The sequence below is a fragment of the Syngnathus floridae genome, chromosome 9 (assembly GCF_059516105.1).
Source record: "Syngnathus floridae isolate MCC-2025c chromosome 9, RoL_Sflo_1.0, whole genome shotgun sequence".
NCBI classification, from domain to species: Eukaryota; Metazoa; Chordata; class Actinopteri; order Syngnathiformes; family Syngnathidae; genus Syngnathus; species Syngnathus floridae.
The window spans coordinates 10989402-11007500 of record NC_142421.1 but is presented as its reverse complement, the minus strand read 5'-3'; the positions used below and the strand labels follow the sequence as shown (position 1 = coordinate 11007500).

At 44.0% G+C, this 18099-nt stretch overlaps 1 protein-coding gene across 1 annotated transcript in view; it reads right to left on the bottom strand.

Annotated features, from left to right (window-relative positions):
- The window catches only part of LOC148393469 (ryanodine receptor 2-like), a 36512-nt gene that overhangs the window by 4965 nt on the left and 13448 nt on the right, over positions 1-18099 (bottom strand). Inside the window, exons 37-88 of the mRNA XM_088384309.1 lie at positions 17858-17961; positions 17551-17686; positions 17185-17371; positions 16809-16917; positions 16557-16677; positions 16314-16483; positions 15969-16189; positions 15407-15497; positions 15193-15333; positions 14360-14511; positions 14185-14263; positions 13984-14073; positions 13674-13811; positions 13534-13611; positions 13382-13457; positions 11966-12089; positions 11384-11499; positions 11060-11136; positions 10549-10670; positions 10378-10427; positions 10189-10249; positions 9805-10052; positions 9037-9121; positions 8249-8367; positions 7868-8167; positions 7566-7803; positions 7159-7246; positions 7003-7086; positions 6771-6932; positions 6272-6334; positions 5744-5872; positions 5282-5394; positions 4978-5074; positions 4583-4704; positions 4442-4493; positions 4265-4318; positions 4088-4187; positions 3876-3955; positions 3668-3744; positions 3501-3574; positions 3350-3427; positions 3146-3234; positions 2918-3046; positions 2732-2836; positions 2557-2638; positions 1227-2464; positions 1090-1151; positions 803-938; positions 637-723; positions 394-573; positions 171-301; positions 38-80 (exon numbers count right to left, since the gene is read on the bottom strand). Of these exons, the coding sequence (XP_088240435.1) occupies positions 38-80; positions 171-301; positions 394-573; positions 637-723; positions 803-938; positions 1090-1151; positions 1227-2464; positions 2557-2638; positions 2732-2836; positions 2918-3046; positions 3146-3234; positions 3350-3427; positions 3501-3574; positions 3668-3744; positions 3876-3955; positions 4088-4187; positions 4265-4318; positions 4442-4493; positions 4583-4704; positions 4978-5074; positions 5282-5394; positions 5744-5872; positions 6272-6334; positions 6771-6932; positions 7003-7086; positions 7159-7246; positions 7566-7803; positions 7868-8167; positions 8249-8367; positions 9037-9121; positions 9805-10052; positions 10189-10249; positions 10378-10427; positions 10549-10670; positions 11060-11136; positions 11384-11499; positions 11966-12089; positions 13382-13457; positions 13534-13611; positions 13674-13811; positions 13984-14073; positions 14185-14263; positions 14360-14511; positions 15193-15333; positions 15407-15497; positions 15969-16189; positions 16314-16483; positions 16557-16677; positions 16809-16917; positions 17185-17371; positions 17551-17686; positions 17858-17961 (7088 nt within the window). The remainder of the gene's footprint in view (positions 1-37; positions 81-170; positions 302-393; positions 574-636; positions 724-802; positions 939-1089; positions 1152-1226; positions 2465-2556; positions 2639-2731; positions 2837-2917; positions 3047-3145; positions 3235-3349; positions 3428-3500; positions 3575-3667; positions 3745-3875; positions 3956-4087; positions 4188-4264; positions 4319-4441; positions 4494-4582; positions 4705-4977; positions 5075-5281; positions 5395-5743; positions 5873-6271; positions 6335-6770; positions 6933-7002; positions 7087-7158; positions 7247-7565; positions 7804-7867; positions 8168-8248; positions 8368-9036; positions 9122-9804; positions 10053-10188; positions 10250-10377; positions 10428-10548; positions 10671-11059; positions 11137-11383; positions 11500-11965; positions 12090-13381; positions 13458-13533; positions 13612-13673; positions 13812-13983; positions 14074-14184; positions 14264-14359; positions 14512-15192; positions 15334-15406; positions 15498-15968; positions 16190-16313; positions 16484-16556; positions 16678-16808; positions 16918-17184; positions 17372-17550; positions 17687-17857; positions 17962-18099) is intronic.

Sequence of the window (18099 nt, the reverse complement as noted above, 5' to 3'; positions counted from 1 at the left end):
ATAGGACCATGCTTGCATTATTTTGGCCCGATTTTACCTTTCTTTTAACAAACTTGTCCCAGTAATTACTTGGAAACGACCTGAAACAACAAATGGTAGACAAATGTTAACATTTTACATTATTTTTGTGGCATTATCTACAGATGCTGCCTTGAAATATGTGAACATACACAGTGTTGATGAGCAGTCGATCCCACTGGCCTTTAATGTCCTCCTCTGGGGGCTGCTGGGTCACATACAGGCCATCAAACTCAAGTCTTCGGGCCACTTCCTTCTCCCGTTTGAAGATCACCAGCGGGACCTGCCCAAACAATGCAGGCAATTTGCGTCATATGAAAACCTAAACGCTCCCGTGGGCACCTATGCATGATAAAGTGATTTGAACAGAAGCACCTTGAGGCAGTAGTAACCGATAATGCAAGAGAAGGAGATGAGCGTGTGCACCACCGCCAGGAGGTGAAGCGACGGCTCCATGTAACCACTGTTTTCTTCCAAAACATAATCAACTCCGCCCTCATCTCCCTCTGGCACTGAGTCCACTTCCGATTCAGGTGCCGAACGCAAAGATACCACCTAGCATCAAGTAACTGTTAGACCTGTTCAATGTTTATGATAAATTAAAAAAACCTCACTGACCTTATAAAAGAGGAGAATGAAGTTGATGGCAAAGGTGACAAAGAGGGACAGCAAACGCATGTTATAAAACGTCCTGGCAAAGTAATTCTGGTGGAAAATGGAAAACAACATTAGTTTGCTCGACTATATATAACAAAGTCTATTTTTTTTGTTTTGTTTATCTGACCAGCAGGCTCTTGTGATGAGCACTTATCATCTCGCCGAAAGCGGAACGCTGGCATCCTGCTTCCTCTGATTTATTTGAGAGTCTCTTGGCTTTCCGTCCATCCTCCTTCGCTGTCGTCTCCTTGCATGTCTCCCATCTGCAGCGCCACAAACCAACAGGAGAAAGTCATTTTAACAAGGCAATATGAAATAATGTTCATAATACATTGACACGATTTGGGTGTAGGGAATGAGTGACTGATTTTGACCAAAGCCTCCAGGAGGCGTTTTCAAAAAGAAATCACTCACTTATCTGATTCAGACATCATCTCATCTTCAGCTTTTTCCTCTCTAGCCTCATGAGCCTTGAGCTGTTGACAGAAAAAAAAGGCATTCTTTAAATATATGGTGAATTGAATATTTTGCAAATTCAGAAAGACAAATACCAGCCCCTGACGTCGGTCAGAAAACGTCACGTCAATGGGATTGCGCAGATCCAAGCGACTGCTCGTCACGTCTTGTGTGGCGAGCCTGTATTGTCCTCCGTCTCTTTTCACTTTGAGGCCAAATATGTCAGACAGTACATCAGTCCCCCTGGCGGAGGTCACGGCCGCCGTCTGGTCGCTCTGCCCACTCTGCCGCCGAGGGGAGAGAGTGGTGGAGGGCCGCCTCGGACACTCGGAGCCGCTCGTTGCCTCTGTGACCTCATCAAGCGTCGGTTCGAGTATACCACCAAGGAGGTCGTACACGGTCATCATTTTGGCTCCCTCCACAATGCCGCCATTGACAAAAGCTACGTATAGGCCGCGGCTAGCGCCGCTCACAATGAAGCAAAGGCACCCGAGCAAAGTCATGAAGAGGAATTGGAGGAATGCCACAGATGACAGGAGGACATCCTTCAGGCTCATTTTGGTCAGAGCGCGAAACTTTTGAAAAGAAATGAAAAACATTCCCTTCTTATCCAGGTCTTGTTCTTCGCTTTCCTCCTCGTCTTCTCCCCCGTGTCGCTCTCCGTTGTCAGAGCCAGAGATCTGAGCCGCCAGCTGCATCTCAAAAATTGTGTCTTCGCAGAAGTTGACAAACATCTCCATTTTCTCTTTCTCGCCGCCTTGGTTGACCACGTCGAAAATGAACTGCCGCTTGGACTCCTTCACCTGCGGCTTCTCCCACTGCATGCGGCTGGATTGGCTGATCTCAAAGTAGACGCGCTCTATGCGCTTGCCGCCACCGAGGATCTCGATGCGGCCTAAGTAGGGTTGGAAGTAAGTCAAGACGCACTCGGCCAGCTCCAAGAAGGCTCGCAGCCTCGAGTCATTGGGCATGTGCTCGGACAAATTGGTGAGCAGCACGGCGATGCTGAAGCCGATGTCTTTGGCCGGCTCGTGGAAGCGATCCACAAAAGCTCGGTAATCCGGGATTTCCCCGTCGTCCGTGTCCGCACAGGAGAGGAGGAACTGAGTCTCGGCTTGTGAGAACTGCTTGGAGAGCTCCATGGCTTTCTGGAAGTCCTTCCTGGAGATGCGGCCTTTGCCATCGGGGTCAAACTGGTGAAAGGCGTCCGAAGCCGTGAGGTCTTTAAGTTTGAGGAACATGTCGAAAAATTGGAGGATCATCTCCACGTTACTCGACGATTCCACCAACATATCCACCATCTGCTTTCCGATGGTTCCGTTTACGATATTCCCTGCGGGAAACAAAAAAGACCAACATAAACTTGGCCTTGATGTATATAATGAACAAGACCTTCCTCTGGATCATCTTGAGTCGTTCACGTACCTTCCAACATGGACAGCAAGAAGACAACCATGTCCTTTTGTAAGTCCATGAGCTCTTTTAGGAGCTCTATTTGTCGTGAATCCTGCACACACACAAAAACATTAAGGGCAGAAAATGGAGTGAATTTGAAATTGAGTGTTTCAGCATGATGTTGGAAGTTGACAATTGGACGTACCTGGGAGAGCTTCATCTGCATATGAGCAAAGACGTGGAGGAATCCCACCACGGCATCCCACAGACGACTGTGAGCCAGACTCTGCTGGTTTCCATTACACGGGCCCTGCGGGGCAAAAACAACCAGTATAATTAATGAGCCCATAGCCCATGCTGTGAATCGTTGAAGAAAGGGAAAGCGAGCGACCTGTATGTATTCGGTGAGTGTGTTGAAGACCTGCTTAGCCACTTTGATAGCCTTAGAAAAATTGCGTTGGCCTTGCGCGTCAATGACACTCTTTCCAGAGTAGTGCCAGTAGAAGTCACTGATAGACTCCTGCAGAAGTCACACGGAGAAATATTGAGTCAGCCTAATACGATTGTTTTAATTCCAAACAACGAGAGCGGATCTGTGCCATGATTTATTCATGCTTACCTGTATTCTTAGTAGATAATCCACAGTGGAGATGATCATGTTGACGGTCGTATTGTTTCCTGTCTGCGTTCGCAAGTAATTCTGGAACTCTGACGAGTGAGAGTTGAGAAAAAGGGCATTTTCATATTTGTAGAAATGTCCTGCAATCTCAATGCTTGCACAGCAATTATAAATCTGTGCAGTCAATTAAAATGTGTCAATAACCTGAGTTGTGTCCTTCGCAAAGCAACTGTAGAAAACGGAACAGGTCGCAGGTGAGCTCTTCATCAGGCATCACCTTCTCTGTTGAGGTGAAGAAAGTGGACATTCATGAGGCAACATTGTATTGAAAAAGCTTTCCATTTGAATGCGCTACCTGAGCGCTCATCCGTGGCCATGCCTAATCCTTCCGCTTTGTTCTGTCGCTCAAATGCGTTCAGATCCAGTACACTGGGGAAATATACACACCGTATTATCATGAGCAACAATTTATGTACATCCAAAATGTGATTGCGCATCTTCAGGCTGTTTACATTGACCCACCTACATGACTGCATGAGTCCGGCCATGCTCTGAAAGAAGCCCACATCTCGTCTTGCCCTCAAATAATTCAGCATTTTCTAGTCAAAACAAGGTGAAGTCTCTTTAGGTCATGGAATAGGCAGCAGCGCCGTCTTATGTTTTGTGAAGTATAACAAAGAAAACCAGTCTGAAGATAAAGGTTTGAGTAGAAGTCAACACCGCGAGGCACCTGCTGAACGGTGGCGTTGCCTCCATGTAGAACAGCAATGCCCAACTTGAGTGTTGGCGCAATCATGGAGCCCATAGTTCCTGATTAGTTGTCAGAAAATGTCACGCTCACTCAGAAACACTTCATAACTTACAAGCTTGAGGAAAAGCGCTCATACAAAATAAAAACCTTCCGACATGCTTCACTTTTGCTACCTGCTTCTCAGCTCTTACCTTTGCTGGCACTGATACTTTGCAAGACCATCTCGGAAGCGCCGCGAAGGTGCAACCTGGCCTGCTGGTACAGCAGCTTCTGCTTCTCCATCTCTTTCTCCTGAAACACAAATGGGACTATTCGAGTCAATATGATCGTGAAGGTGTTTTTGTTGATTCTATCAAATATGGACTCACTTCAAAACTTTGCAGCTCTTGCTGCTCCTCGTCGTCATCTTCCTTATGGCAGCTCTGCGAGGAAAACAATTATTGTCAAGACAGTAAGGACTGACAAAATGAAGAATGACACAAACATGCCAAAACTACACATAAAAAAAAAAAAAAAAACTAGCTCAATCTCCAATTTTCTATTACCTTGGCCATTATCTCCACGTAAGAAACATAAAGCCAGTCAATTCCAAGATCACTTGTACGGGAAGGAACATGAGCTCATGTCAGTAAAGGGACACGCAAAGAAGAAAGAAAATGTAGCTGGATCTTGGCTCATGACAGCACCTCCGTTCCATCAAGGCACTGCAACTGAAGAGCGTGATGAGCTGTAGGAGGGGATCCACCAATTTGGCACCGTCTCTTTTCTCTTCTCGTCTTCCTCCCGTTAGTTCTGTCTCGCTGAGTTTCTGTGGAAATCACCAAAGAAAAAAATGCTGTAGTTCTCCATTCACTCAATTTTTTAGGCAAGCCCCCAAGAATGAATTAGTGTGCTCTGTCATCCATTTAATTCTACAGCGCACAAAAACAAAAAGGGATGCAAAATCGTTTTTGCAAAACAAGTCATATTTCACATCTTATTTTGGGTTCCCTTGTTGATATTAAATCAAAATCAAAGTATTGAAGGCCGCATATGATAAATGCAAAAGATAAACCATAGTCCAAAGTTGTCGACCACTTACAGCCAAATCCTCCACAAGCTTCTCCTCCAAAGTGTGCTCCTCATCTAATATCCAGGATTTGTTGTAGCCTTGGAGGAACAGGTTGACAGCTCTGTGCCTGGCAAGTGAGAGGGATGGCAAACTCAACATTGGCAAGTGCTTCTGTTTGCCTTAAGATGGATGCAGACAGCAAAGAAATAAGATTTTAAACCCAAACCGCATGATGTTTGTTCAAGGTTGTCTATAACCAGTGGACACTGGATTATTCTTCCACATTTTGGTACACAAGTGGATCAGTGTGGGGTTAGTGCTCAGGTGTTTGTACCTGGCCAGGTTGTAAAGAGGAGCCATCCTCAGACAAGCCACCACTGCTTGCTTTCTCTGCTTGGACAAGACTTTGTGCCGTGTTCCTTTTTTATACTTGTGTGGATGTTCCACCTGAACAACAAACCAAAGCTAGATAAGCAAAACGAGGTTTGCTTCACACTTCAGAAGCAGCGACCTCAATCATTTGAGTGAGTCATAGAATTACATTTATGCATTTGTCATTCATCGGGAGTGCTGGTATTGCTTTCTTCAATGTCACATCAGCATTTAGACAGTTTGTAATGCGAGGCGCGTTTCTTATGTCGTTCCATTTCAAAAGCTCATTTGAAGTAAATATATCAAGATCAAGATAAGTAGCGGCACTGAAAGACAATTACTGATAAAGTCTTGAAGACTTAGTATCGTCTGTCTCTCCTTCATTATCATCCATCTAAAATAAAATGAGCTTTTGTCTGATCACCTGGTCGAGGTAATGAAGGACACGGGCGAGTCCCACCACCTTATCAGCGGTTGTCTCCAAGTCAGCAGTGGTGTAAAGTGTATTCTGGGTTTCTGAATTCAGGTTGCTTCTCTGCGAGTTTGTTGATGACTTCTCACAGAGGCGAAAAACAGAAGCACGTTTATTTATTAAGTTGCAGGGCTGTGGAATGGCAATTGCTGGAAAATATTTGCTGCTGGAGTGAACTAAGACTGCATGCACAGAGCGTATTGCCATATTGTGTGACAAATTCAAGTCACAGTGTGATGGAAGAATGGATTTTACAAGCTACAAGAAGATTCTATAGTCTAATCAACAGCACTCTTGTTGCTTGATTAAAAAAGCATGGCTACTCGGGCGTGTCGGTGCGCATGCAGGATGTACATGCACTTCATTCCGAAGACAGACGCCCCAGGATAAGTGGGAACATTTTGTGAGGAAAAAAAACCTCATGAACAGTGTAAAAACAGAGTAATAGCAATATGTTTCAAATCAAAAGAAGGCCTCTACCTGATCATGAGAATGTAAAAGGTATTTATACACACAGTCACGAATCTCATCTTCAGTGTTCTTCTGCGGGAAGCAGAAACAAATCAAATTTTAAATAAATATAGAACATAAAAAAACAGTAGCGTTGGTCCACTTCATATTCATGACTGTACTGTATATGAAAATTAACTACGTATTCTGATGTGCTCTCTTGACCAAGTCTTGTGTTGCATGCTAATGCGTTGTCCTCGTGTGACCCGTTCCGTGATTCTTTTATAGGTCCATGAGTAGGCAAAGTAGCAGAGCCCAAAGGACACATTTAATCATATCTTTTCTTGACACTTTGACAATTAAAATGCCACCTGGTCATAAATGTCACGATAGGCACACTGAAGGATTGGAATAAAAGCGTTTTTGCGGCAGTTGTTGTTTTCTTTTGAAAGCGATCCGTGATTGAAGACATTGGTAATCATTCCCCATGCAGCCATCATTTGGCATGACGCCCACATTTGCAACCAACCTGAGCGAAAGCGCTCTTCGCCATCGTGATGAGACTCTCGTCAGTGGGAAAACAAACCCTGAGTCCCACCGGGAGAAGTCGCTTCACGGAAGCCACAATGAGGGAGGTGTGTACGGAATAACGATCGCCCTTCCTCTTTATCCTCCTTTTCTGGTAGTCAAGCTGCAAATGAAACGATATGACATCACCGGACCGCTTCAGTCACCACATCAGCTCGTCAATAGCGGGTAACCTTTGACGTCTTGTCATTGAGTAAGAATGCCAAATTGTTGATTTCGTTTTGGACCACATAGTTCTGTTCCTCCCACTTGAAGTTCTGCACCAAAATGTGATGAGTGAGACAAACAAAAGAGCAGTGACAGCCAACAAGCATGTTTGACGAACCCACATGAGATTTGGCCCAGAAAATGAAGACCTCCGCCACCATGCTGAACAGCCGCTCAGCATCCGGGTTTGACTCTTGCTGCCAACGGGCCCTGAGAGAGATGGACCAAAGATTTGCAAGGCAGCAAGCAACATAGCTGACCCACCAATGTCGTAAAAGAGTTGGTGCTTGTTTCAAACTTGTTTGCTTTGCTGGGCGTAATGTAGTTTTGGTTGCCCTCTGAGGGGCTCGTTAGAATACTGCAAACACATAAATGTTTAATGGCTAGCTGTGTAACTCTATGCCATAAAATCAGCGTTCAATAAGCATCTTGGTTTAAAGTTCGCTATTCTCTTCAAATTGGGAAACACATCGAGTCTACAGGCCTTGACTTTGGCACATGCGCTTGAGCCCGTAATCACAAATCTTACCGATTGGAGTCCACGAAGGGGATGAGGAGGGGATAGAAGGCGTAGAGGTCTCGCACGAGTACGCTGAACTTTTCTTGTATGTGCAGTTCTGCTTCTGACGCAGCATCACCTTCTGCTTTCATCCGCTCCTCCTCAAGCAGCACGCTTTCCGCCCTCTTCCTCAGCTTGTCCATGAGAGGAAGGAAGTGGCTCTTCAGCAGCTCAGCACGGGCTTTGCAGATGATTGGCTGGGAATGGACTGAGATGCACGCCACTCACAAAAATGCTATTCTTGTTTTTGATGACAACAGTAAAACAACAACCTGCCAGCTGCTTCATCCAGTCACCCTGGTTTGCCCCCACGTGGTTGTGGATGATTCGGAGAATGTGGCCCAGCAGGTCGCTGGCGTGCTGAGGAGTTAGCGAGGTGAGGAGCAGGCCGTCTGACCGCCGGCGGGACAAATAAGCGCAAAGCATCGGCAATGTGACATCCGTGACGTGGCCATATTGGGCCTGCCCGGCAGCAGCGCCGGCATCCGTCAACTCCTGCGCTTCCCCCATCGCTTCCTCCAAAGAGGGCAGAAGGGGGCATGTTGCTTCCACGTCAAGTGGTAACCCCACGTCTAGTAGAAAAAGGAAACGCAATAATGTAAGGAAAGAAACAAACAAGTTACCTGAATAATGTGTCTTTTTTAATATATCACCATCTCTTCCAGGTTTCCACATTGTGCTGTGGTGGTTTTGATTGATTGGTGGCCCAAGGAAGCAGACAGGAAAGGCAGCAGTCAGCGCTGCGAGACAAGCACCTGCTGCTGACCTCTGCCTGGATGGAAACATGCCGTTACACAAGCACAGCCATCCATTTTGTTCTCATTAGGGTTGCGGCTGAGCGAGAGATCGTATTTGAATGTTGAAGACAGTAGCTTGCCAACCAATAGGCTTCCATGTTAAAAGAAACAGATTTCGTTATCTTCTAAGGAGTTATTTTTGAGAATTAAGTCGATAATTGTGAAAATGTTGCTTCGTGATGCAGAAATATTAGATGTCGCAAGGTGAAATGATGGACTTGCTTAAATATGCTTCTGGTGAAATTGAAAGTAAACAAAGTTGGCAAGTCAGTAACCCAGTTGGAGTTCTCGGGATAAAATATTAACAGGGGAGTCTTGCGGGCACGTTCAAAGGGCAATTCGGCATAAGCAGCTCGCTGTAGAGGTACTTTGCCTCACAATTTGGAGTCTTTCCCGTGATGGGCTAGAATCTCAGTTTTCATAGGCTCCCACTCAGCCACCACCGTAACAAGAATAAGTGCTGTGGAAAATTGATGAATAGGTTACTTACAAAGTTAGCGATTAATTTCCTGAATAATTAATTGAGGAAATGATAGAAGGGTTAAAAATAGCTTGCTAGTATTTTCATCATCTTAGAATAGAAGTCAAAATAATATTGCACAGCCAGCGAAGGTGTTGGAATGCGTTACATAAGCAGGCTGTACCCCTCCATGTAGACGGCGCCGCCGCCGGTGCCGAGCCAGTAGAGGCTGTTAACGATCCTGTAACAGGACCCCTGCACGCTTCCCACTGGAAAAGACGAGGTGACACTTAAATCGCTTCAATCCCTATAAGAGACGTACAGCAAGGGCGGCGAGCGAGGGAAAGGTGAGGCCACGCAATCACAGAGAGATGGACTAGCGAGACGAGTGCTGATGCAGGAAACGGATGATCCCTGCGCAAGGTCATTATATTAGAGAGGGAGACAAAAGGCGCAGGCTGCTCTGCGGCCCGGACTGAGCCGCTTCATGTGAGCTGACTTCAAAGGTATGAAAACCTGAATCTAATCTCAGCATATTGGCTGGGATTTTTTTTCCAACATCTCCATGATGTGAGTGAACACGTTTTCATTTGCTCTGCAAACACAGGTGCGGCTCACGTTCGAATATCATGGAGAACCTCTAAAACTTCAGGTTATTTCCGCGGTTTAATTAAAAAAAGTAAAACTTGTATAGATTGCCTTCACGCAGAGTGAGGGATACTTTCCTGTGAAATGGTGTTGGAATTTTCGTCAATCAATATTTTATGAACATGAAAGCTTTTTAATTTTGGTTGCCAAGCGCATGAAAATTTATCAGTTTTTTGTATACGCTGTGTACAAGTTTCCATTTCCAAAGTCAACTTCTGAAATAAATTCACTTTTCTCCAATAGTCTAGTTAATTGAGATTTATATATGTAAAGGGAAAAAATGAGCGGCATTTTTTGCTCTCACCCAGAAGGTCACTGCCATAATTGTGGCTGGCAAGATGTCGGAAGAGTGACGTGAGCACGGGAAGGAGCATGGAGGTTGTGTAGCCGAGAACCTCAGCCACGCCTTTCGCCTGTTGACTGCGACACTGAGGCAACGAGAGCAAAGTGGCCGAGAGGTTTTCCATGGTTGCCTCGAGATCAGACGCCGCTGCTTGGAAGAAGGAATGCAGAGACTGCTGAACGGACTCTGGGGCTGACTTCATTAAAGTCCTGTTGTGACAAGACAAGAACAAAAAACATTTGACTGCTTGTCGACATTGTGGTGAAGTCCAAATCGCCCACAGGTCAGCTGGAATAGGATATTGAAAAAGGATGGATGGACGGTGACAGGGAGGTGAAGTGCTACCTGGCATCCAACGCCCGGGCCAAAGCATGGAGGCAGTTTGTGACAGTTGAAGTTTCATTTCCTGAATTTGAAAAAAAGAAACTGACATTAGAGTTGTATAGCACATATGCAGAGATATGACGAGAAACAACAAAAATAAAAGGAATGGCATGCTATCAGGCTGAATGCTTATTTCCACACGGTCCTTACCAAAAAGAAAGGGCCTGTGTCTTACTAGAGCTGCAATTTTACAAAAGAGTCTGAAGAAAATGAAGCCAAAGGAGTGAAAGTCAAGCACAAAAGAACAGATGCAAAAACATCTACAACAACTGTCATACGTTTGAAATGAAAATGTGATGATTTTGTGGGTTTGTCACATGCCTGGCAATCATTTCTTTTTCCTTGGTGGACGCATGGCTTCTGTTGGTGTCCGAAGAGGGCGACACAGACAGAAAGTACAGCCGGTGGCCTTTCACATATTCTTCCAAAAGTGGAATGACAACCTGTCAACAGGGGTCAACAAACAAACGTGTGATATTCGTTCAATACATCACTGACTTATGTATGGCTGTGTGTGTGCGTCCATGTATGTGTGCATGTGTGTGTGCGTGTTGGAAGTGGAGATGTGAGGCATGACTGTTCAAATATCTCTTTCCGTTTACTGCTTTGGAGGCAGAACACCGTGGGAAGCTTTAATCAATGTCATGATGGGAATCGACGCGCCGCATGGATTTCTCAGATAGCTAAATAAATTACACAGCCACAAAGGATTTTTCATGAGGGTGGGGGTCACCCATAGCAACCAGTTAACAAAACTAATTAGATGACAGATTTGCAAATCTTGACTAGAATATCCGAAAGAAAGGACCAGTCTTGATAATCACAAGCAAACCTTGAGGAAGAATAGAACGGGGTGCTGGTGTGACGCTCTATCGCCTTTTGAGGTCTGTCGTCTGGCTTGCATCACCTCTGGAAAAAGAAAAATGAAGTGACGTGCAATAAAAAAAATGATAAAGGAAGTGACATTTCTACATCTAATACATGAAATCGAAATACGTAAGCCTAAGGCAAGTCGCCTACTGTGGAAAAAAAAATGACATCAGGAAGATGTTCTACACAACACTGAAACGTCGTACGTCAGGACTAAAACGAGGCCACCAAGTATTGTCAAAGAGACTATTTTGGACGATATTCTGAAAGTAACTGAAAGTGTTACCTCGCTCCAACATGTGTTCCTGAGCATCCTCTGCATAAAACAGCAAGCGCTGGAGTAGAGTGTGGCCAAAACAGTTGGCTGTGACTGGAAAATCCAGATCAGCTTGCTTGCCATCCCTGCCCGCAGAAAAATAAAACCCATTAAAACTGCAAAAGCAGTGACGAACAGTCCCTCGCACCAGTTTCCCTACTAAATTAGAAATTCATCTATTTTTTTTGAGGGAGCGTGACCTCCATTGTGTGCTGAAAAAAATTTTTTGGGGCAGACATCTGTTTTGTGGCATCTTGGTGCTACTATGATAATGTTGAGCCAGGGGGAGGAGCTTCATTTAATCAGACCAATCAGCCTTGTCTAATACAAAATATATAATTGTATGAAAATATGGATTATCTGATTTTCACCAGGAAAGCATGGTGAGGCATGACCCAAAAATAAGGTGAATTTTTTTCGATTCCATCTTCAAACGTGGATGCTGTGAGATGCTGTCACCATACTGAAAAAGTAATGAGGACCACCTCATTGAAATTTGGCTCTGAATGCAGGAATTTCCTTTAGCAGTCAAGATGCCGACGCCGTCCTCACCTCCACACCGTGTAGCCGTTGAGCAGAAGGAATTTGAGCACATCCTGGGCTCTCTGCCGGAATTTGCTCTTTTCCTTCACAGTCAGGTTGTCAAAGGGCACGGCGGCCGCATGCCCACGTCCCCCTGAGGTGACACAGGGTCACAAAAACAATACAATTAGTGGAAAACTCCACCTTTGTCTTGTGACCGCACAAATCGCACTCCACAATTGACTTTTTTTTTTTTACTTGTAGGCTCACTTTAGATGGAATGTACAATAAATTCAGTGGCACTTTCACGTAACTGGTATTTCCTGCTGTGACCTTTTGGAAAATGGGACGTGCCCTACCCTGCTGATCAATCTTCTGTCTCTCTTGGGGAAACTGCTGCAATAAAGCTTCCAATTTATTTCCAGCAATGATTCACATTATTTGTCCTATGATTCCATATAGATATTTCCTATAAAATAAGGCAGCAACTTACATACAATATGTCTGAAAATGGACTTTTAATTGGTTGTATGGGTCAAGTGAGTGCCAAGAAATATATTTTGGTGGCTCAGTTAATGAAATGGCGCCTTGGTCTCCACAAGTCCACAAGAATCAGTATTTAAAGTACAAAAATAATTGTTGATTTTTAGCAAGATAGTTTCTTTAACAAATGATGGCAGTGGTTGAGGGAAATAAACAGATGTATTGTGAGGATTTGATAGACATCTGCTATCTGGTAATGCTGATAAACTCAGATTTCTATGCATTGTAAGACTAGCGATGCGATCGGACACATTTGTGCAATCCAGTCAAAATAAGGTCATAGCTGTCAATCAAATTCAATTCATTATTTTCTACTCGCTGTCATTGCAGCTTTGCCATGCATTATTACATTTCAACACATTCAAGACCTGAGACAGCAGAAATAGGGCCATGATTAAAGGAATAACACGTTGATTCTCTTAATAGGCTGTATCTTTGAATTGTCTCTTTTCTAACAAATAAAATAAATGTGTGCAGCAACTGCATTGTCTGTAGACTAAAATATTTGCTCGATTGTATTCCATTTAAACAAACAAAAAAAAGGTTTCACCGGTAACTAAAGCTTAAAATGAATAATGCTCAATCGCTTAAGCAAAAAGAAAGAACCGAGCCTTTGAACAAACTTCTTACTTCGACTTATTTAAAGGAAGGATTTTGATGTTGGATGTTTTAGTTCAGTGGATTGAACTCGGACCGCCCGCTGCTCCTTCCTTGCATGGAGCTATCTTTCAAGTTCTATCACTGGAGAACAAGCGCTCGCCTTGAGTGCAATGCTGAAACAATTCAGTAATATTTCCCAAAGTGCTGCAGGGGGCCTTCAAAAAGCTACCAAACTGTACTTGTAGCATTCAACACTATCACAGGTCATGTACATATTATGTACGTATCAAGAGAGATTTATACCTTTACTCTCTTGTTCAAGTTTCTTCCTCTTAGCCCAAGAATTGTGGTAGTTTTCAGCTAACTTTTCAGCCATAGCCTAAGAAAAAAAAAAGGAGAAATGAAAACTCATCACCGGTGTTGGGCAGTTTGAGAGAAATGTCTTTTTTACTCACACACTGATCCCATGATAAGGTAATGCTACTGGTGTCAAAGGGTTTAGGGGTGAAGGTGGACGCCCCTTCAAAAGACAACTGAGAGCAAGTGTGAATAGGCAAAGCACAAATTTGTTGCAGGTTTATTGAGTTCTACTCACCTGACCGGACTGTGAAATTCTTCTCATGCATGTGTGCAAGCCAAAGGCTTCTCCTTCCCCGGTGCGCTCGATAGTCCACCCGAAGGCCAGCATACTTTTTATCGTCTCCTTAATGGCCCAGCGGTATGCTTCTTTGTCCTGTTAAGACGCGGCAAGACAAACGAGTCTCGTGAGAAACTGAAATTTGTCAGCGGGGAAAAGCAAAATCTATACTGGCAGAAGGGCCGTGATTCAAATAAGGTGTAACTCAAGAACGGAGGCGCTTTCATGTTGTATATGGCAGCGAAAGGATATTATTTGCACAAGCTACCTTTTCAGCCAAGGCCCTGTAGGGCTTGAGGAGGGGATGAACTTTGGTGTTCTCGCATAGCTGCTCCCCATGAACCCAGCCGTTGGCAAACTGGCACAGTTCAGAATGAATTATAACAAGCGCATGCCAACATCAGCATAAATGCATTCCTAACACACTGTCATTTCTCCAGCAGGAGACAACGAAAGTTGAAGCTTTTACCTTATCTAGCGACCACTTCTCATGAGTGTGTTCAGCGTATTTGTTGACCACAAACTCCAGTCCCTCCGGCACAGACACGCTAAGGAAATGAATCATATTATTACCATCGGAATCGAGGCCTGGTCGCCAAAGTGCTTTTATGGTGTTGATGTATAATACAATTAAAAACAAGTACGTTGAGGTTTCTACAGGTTGCGGGTCAAAGTTTCCATCTGTGTTTTGGTCCATTTGGGACATACTGTGTGGGTCCAAATGGTCAGGAGGAAGGGCCTCAGCCATCGCACCCAAGCAGTGGACACACAATTTGGATAACTCTGGCTCATATTGCTGTTGAAAACACACATATATTTCAACATAATAGATATAAACGAGAATGATTCATTAAAAAATTATACACTATATCCTATATGGGTACTTTTAAAAAACAAAACGAATGTTTAAATAATTCAGGCTAAGTTTGTGGAGAATTAAAAACCATAATGGGTGATATTTTTCATAATGTGGCCGATTTATGACAAATAAGCAAGCAAGCTTGTGCTCCCTCATTAGAGCCTGTGAGTGTAAACATAAAGTTAACTTTGGCTACAGCAAAAAAATATGGATTCAATACTCAGTGAAATATTTCATGACTTTCTTTCATAATATTAATGACCATCGCACGGATAACCAAACCCAAAAATCCACCATCCCTTTAAATTACAGACATTTGCTAGAAATTGCATCATGTGTTTATTAAATATGTATATCATATCATTTTTTCAATCTTACGACTCTAACAACTTTGTAGTACACATTTTGTGTAGCACCAAGTCGTGAGTTGTCAGCAGTCAAATAGCAAGGAACGTTATTTTCAGCAGTTCTCTCAAGACTCCGTTTGATGCGAGGCAGATTTGGGACAGCAATGTGCTCATGAAAGTTATGCTGTGATGTTATCGCGTTCTCAATGAGTCAGCTAAGACAAAAATGTCTCTGTAGTCAAGTCGTTTGGGAGTGTCGAATTGTATTTACCTTCTTCGCCAATGCCTTAAAGATGCCCCAGAAGAGCTTCAGCGATAAGTGCAGCTCCTCATCAGAGGCCAGGCTCTGCTTCCCTTGCCCGCCACTTAAAGAGTAGTATTTCCATCTCTGCTCATAATGTCTGCTCAAAAGCTGCATGTGCAAATGAGTACGTGATCGTGAAGAATACATTTTCATATTTTTTTTTCCCACTTTTCGCAGTTACCTTTATTGGTATCTTGCTTTGGTCTGTGAGAGTGGGAACGTCAAAGACAAGACGGCGAAGAAGAGGCTGCATCATAGTCGGATGGAGTTTGCTGAAAAGAAATTCACAGAAATAGACACAGGATAAAAACATGCTATGAATAAATACAACATAAATACAAAACGTGACAAGCATGAGACTTTCGCCAACAGAGGTGGTTAAGTTCCTTAATAAAATATATATCATATTTACCATTTGTTAACTCTATTCTTACAAAGTTCTCAAGAAGATGCTTTGTACACTCGAGTAACTGTAGCCCATCCACCAGGCATGATGAATGGCCACTCATATCATTAGAGAGTGCGGAATCTAATTACAAATTGTCATTAGCAAAATGTTGATCAAACGTATGATTTGGTAATTAGAAAATGATATCCGAATCATGGCAAAACATGGTTAATTCATTACATGCAAGCAGAAAAAAAAACTGTGCAAGCAGGGAGAGCCACCAGAAGGTTGTCATTTTTCTTTTCCTACTGACTGCCAAATCCAAGTGCACTCAAAACCTGAATGTTATTTTTACCTGCACACAGCTAACAAACAATCCTCAGTTGTGTCCCTCTGGGCTTTGGTTAGGCTTGAGGCCCTGGAGAGACTGTAGATGGCCTGGATGAGAGAATCCATAAGGGCGGTGTGGTCCTCCAAACCGTGGAGGAGGGCAGAACACTTGGTGAGCAGCGGAAGCACAGCTGAGCATAAGTATCTATTAATGGCCAAGGCCATGTCAGTGGACCCAAAGTCATCCTGCGATGAAAGAAAAAAGACTGATTAGCTACTGTGCTGACAAGCTGGGAAATTATATCAATGAATTTAAACAACAACAATGACAATGAGATAAGAAAAACTGATTCAAAGATGCAGCGCTCACGGTGTCGAGAGAGACGGCCATCTGAAGGTCAGACAGGAAGCCATCTTGAAGGAGGCGGAGGAGAAAACTCTGCGTGTCCACGCCGTACACTCGGTCCACAAACAGAACCATAGCTGCTTTGTGGTCCGGGCAAAAGACAGTCGATAAGTCGGGCTCCAGCATCGAACCATCTGCAGAAGAATGTTGCAACTTCGTTCATGCGTTTTCAATGCAAGACTCACAATACCGCCACAGTTACTTCACCTTTTGACAGCGATGGGGCTTGAAAGAAGATGCTGATGACTCCCTCGAGATCCTGGATAGGGATGAGTGACCTCAGAATGGCCCGCATGCGGACGGCTTCCAGTTGGCCTCTTTGAATCAACTGCAACATTTCAGGATTCTGATTAGCTGGCATAGCATGTCAATCTTCCTTTTCAATCAGCAGCATACTTTCTCCTCAATGTCCGGTCGGCGTCATCATTGGCAGCTGAACCCTGCGCAAAAAACACTCACTTGCATCTCTGGAGCGCAGCGTCCCAGCAAGTCAATAAGGGCAGAGTAGAAGGTCATGATGGCGTGGCCCATATGAATGGGGTCTTCCTCACCATCCTGGACAGTATCGCTGTATCACGAAACAATTAGCAGCTTTTCATTAAATTGGATCATTGCTAATTTGGAGTTGAATTAAAGGCTTATCTCTAAATAAAGCCGTATTAGTGATAATCAGGAATGCTGTTGGAGCATTTGAGTTATTTTAGAAGCAGATTTGGTTGTGTTTCCACACTAAGGGGAAAAGGGGTTAAGTTGATGGCAATTTGTCCATGCATTTTGACAACAGGTAAGTAGCAAATCTGGGAAACGCCGCCAAAATGGATCGACAATGACTAACATTGTTACGTTGAACTGGTGAGCTATGCAGGGTCCATTTAGAGACGACTCCTCCGATATGCTGATGGCCTCTTTCATGGCCGCTAGGAGGCCGTGTCCGCAGTCACCTCGCAGGGCCGGACCGAAACATTCGGGCCGACGAATCAGCAACCTCAACACCAAGTACGCGTTCTCCTCCACACTTTCACCTGCAGTCAAAGAGCACAGATGCAAAGCTGTTTGAGAATTTATTAGCTATTCAGCATACAAGAATAATTTTCATTTAAAACCATCACTGATAAGACAATTCTGAACTAAACACTAGTTTTGGGTGAGGCAATAGAAGGCGGACACACAGCAGCATGACCAGAGGCTGTATTGTCAATACCATTGCAGAAAACGACAAAACGTAGAAAATTCAGGTAACGCTCTCCCTCCACAGGGTTCCATCCAATATCAGGGTAGCCTTTGGCCACAAGCAGTGAGCAGCTTTGCAGACCGCAGCGGGCAAGGCAGTGCACCACCTGCAGATGAAAAATACTCTGGAGCTGAAAATAATAACTGCAGGGAGTTAAATGTATTTTGTTGATTTACTACGGCAAGTCGCTAGGACAACTTCAAAAAATAAAAGTACCACTGGATTTCAAAAGCATACAAATGTATGAGGCTGAATTTGAGGTGAGACCTCAGATCACCTTTTCTAGTTCAGGCTCCCTCAAAGCGAGGGCCAGCTCATTATTGTCCATGACTGAGGCTGCTGCCACATCCAGAGGGGTGGCCCCGCGCATTGATGGTGAAGCTGAGGAAGAGGAAAAGGGGGAGGGAAAAAAGAGGATATAAAAAAAAAAAACTCATAAACATAATGTCTGGTAGTTGAAATTTCATGAGATCACTTGGAGGGGTGAAATTACTGCAGACAAAGGACAACTAGTGGAAA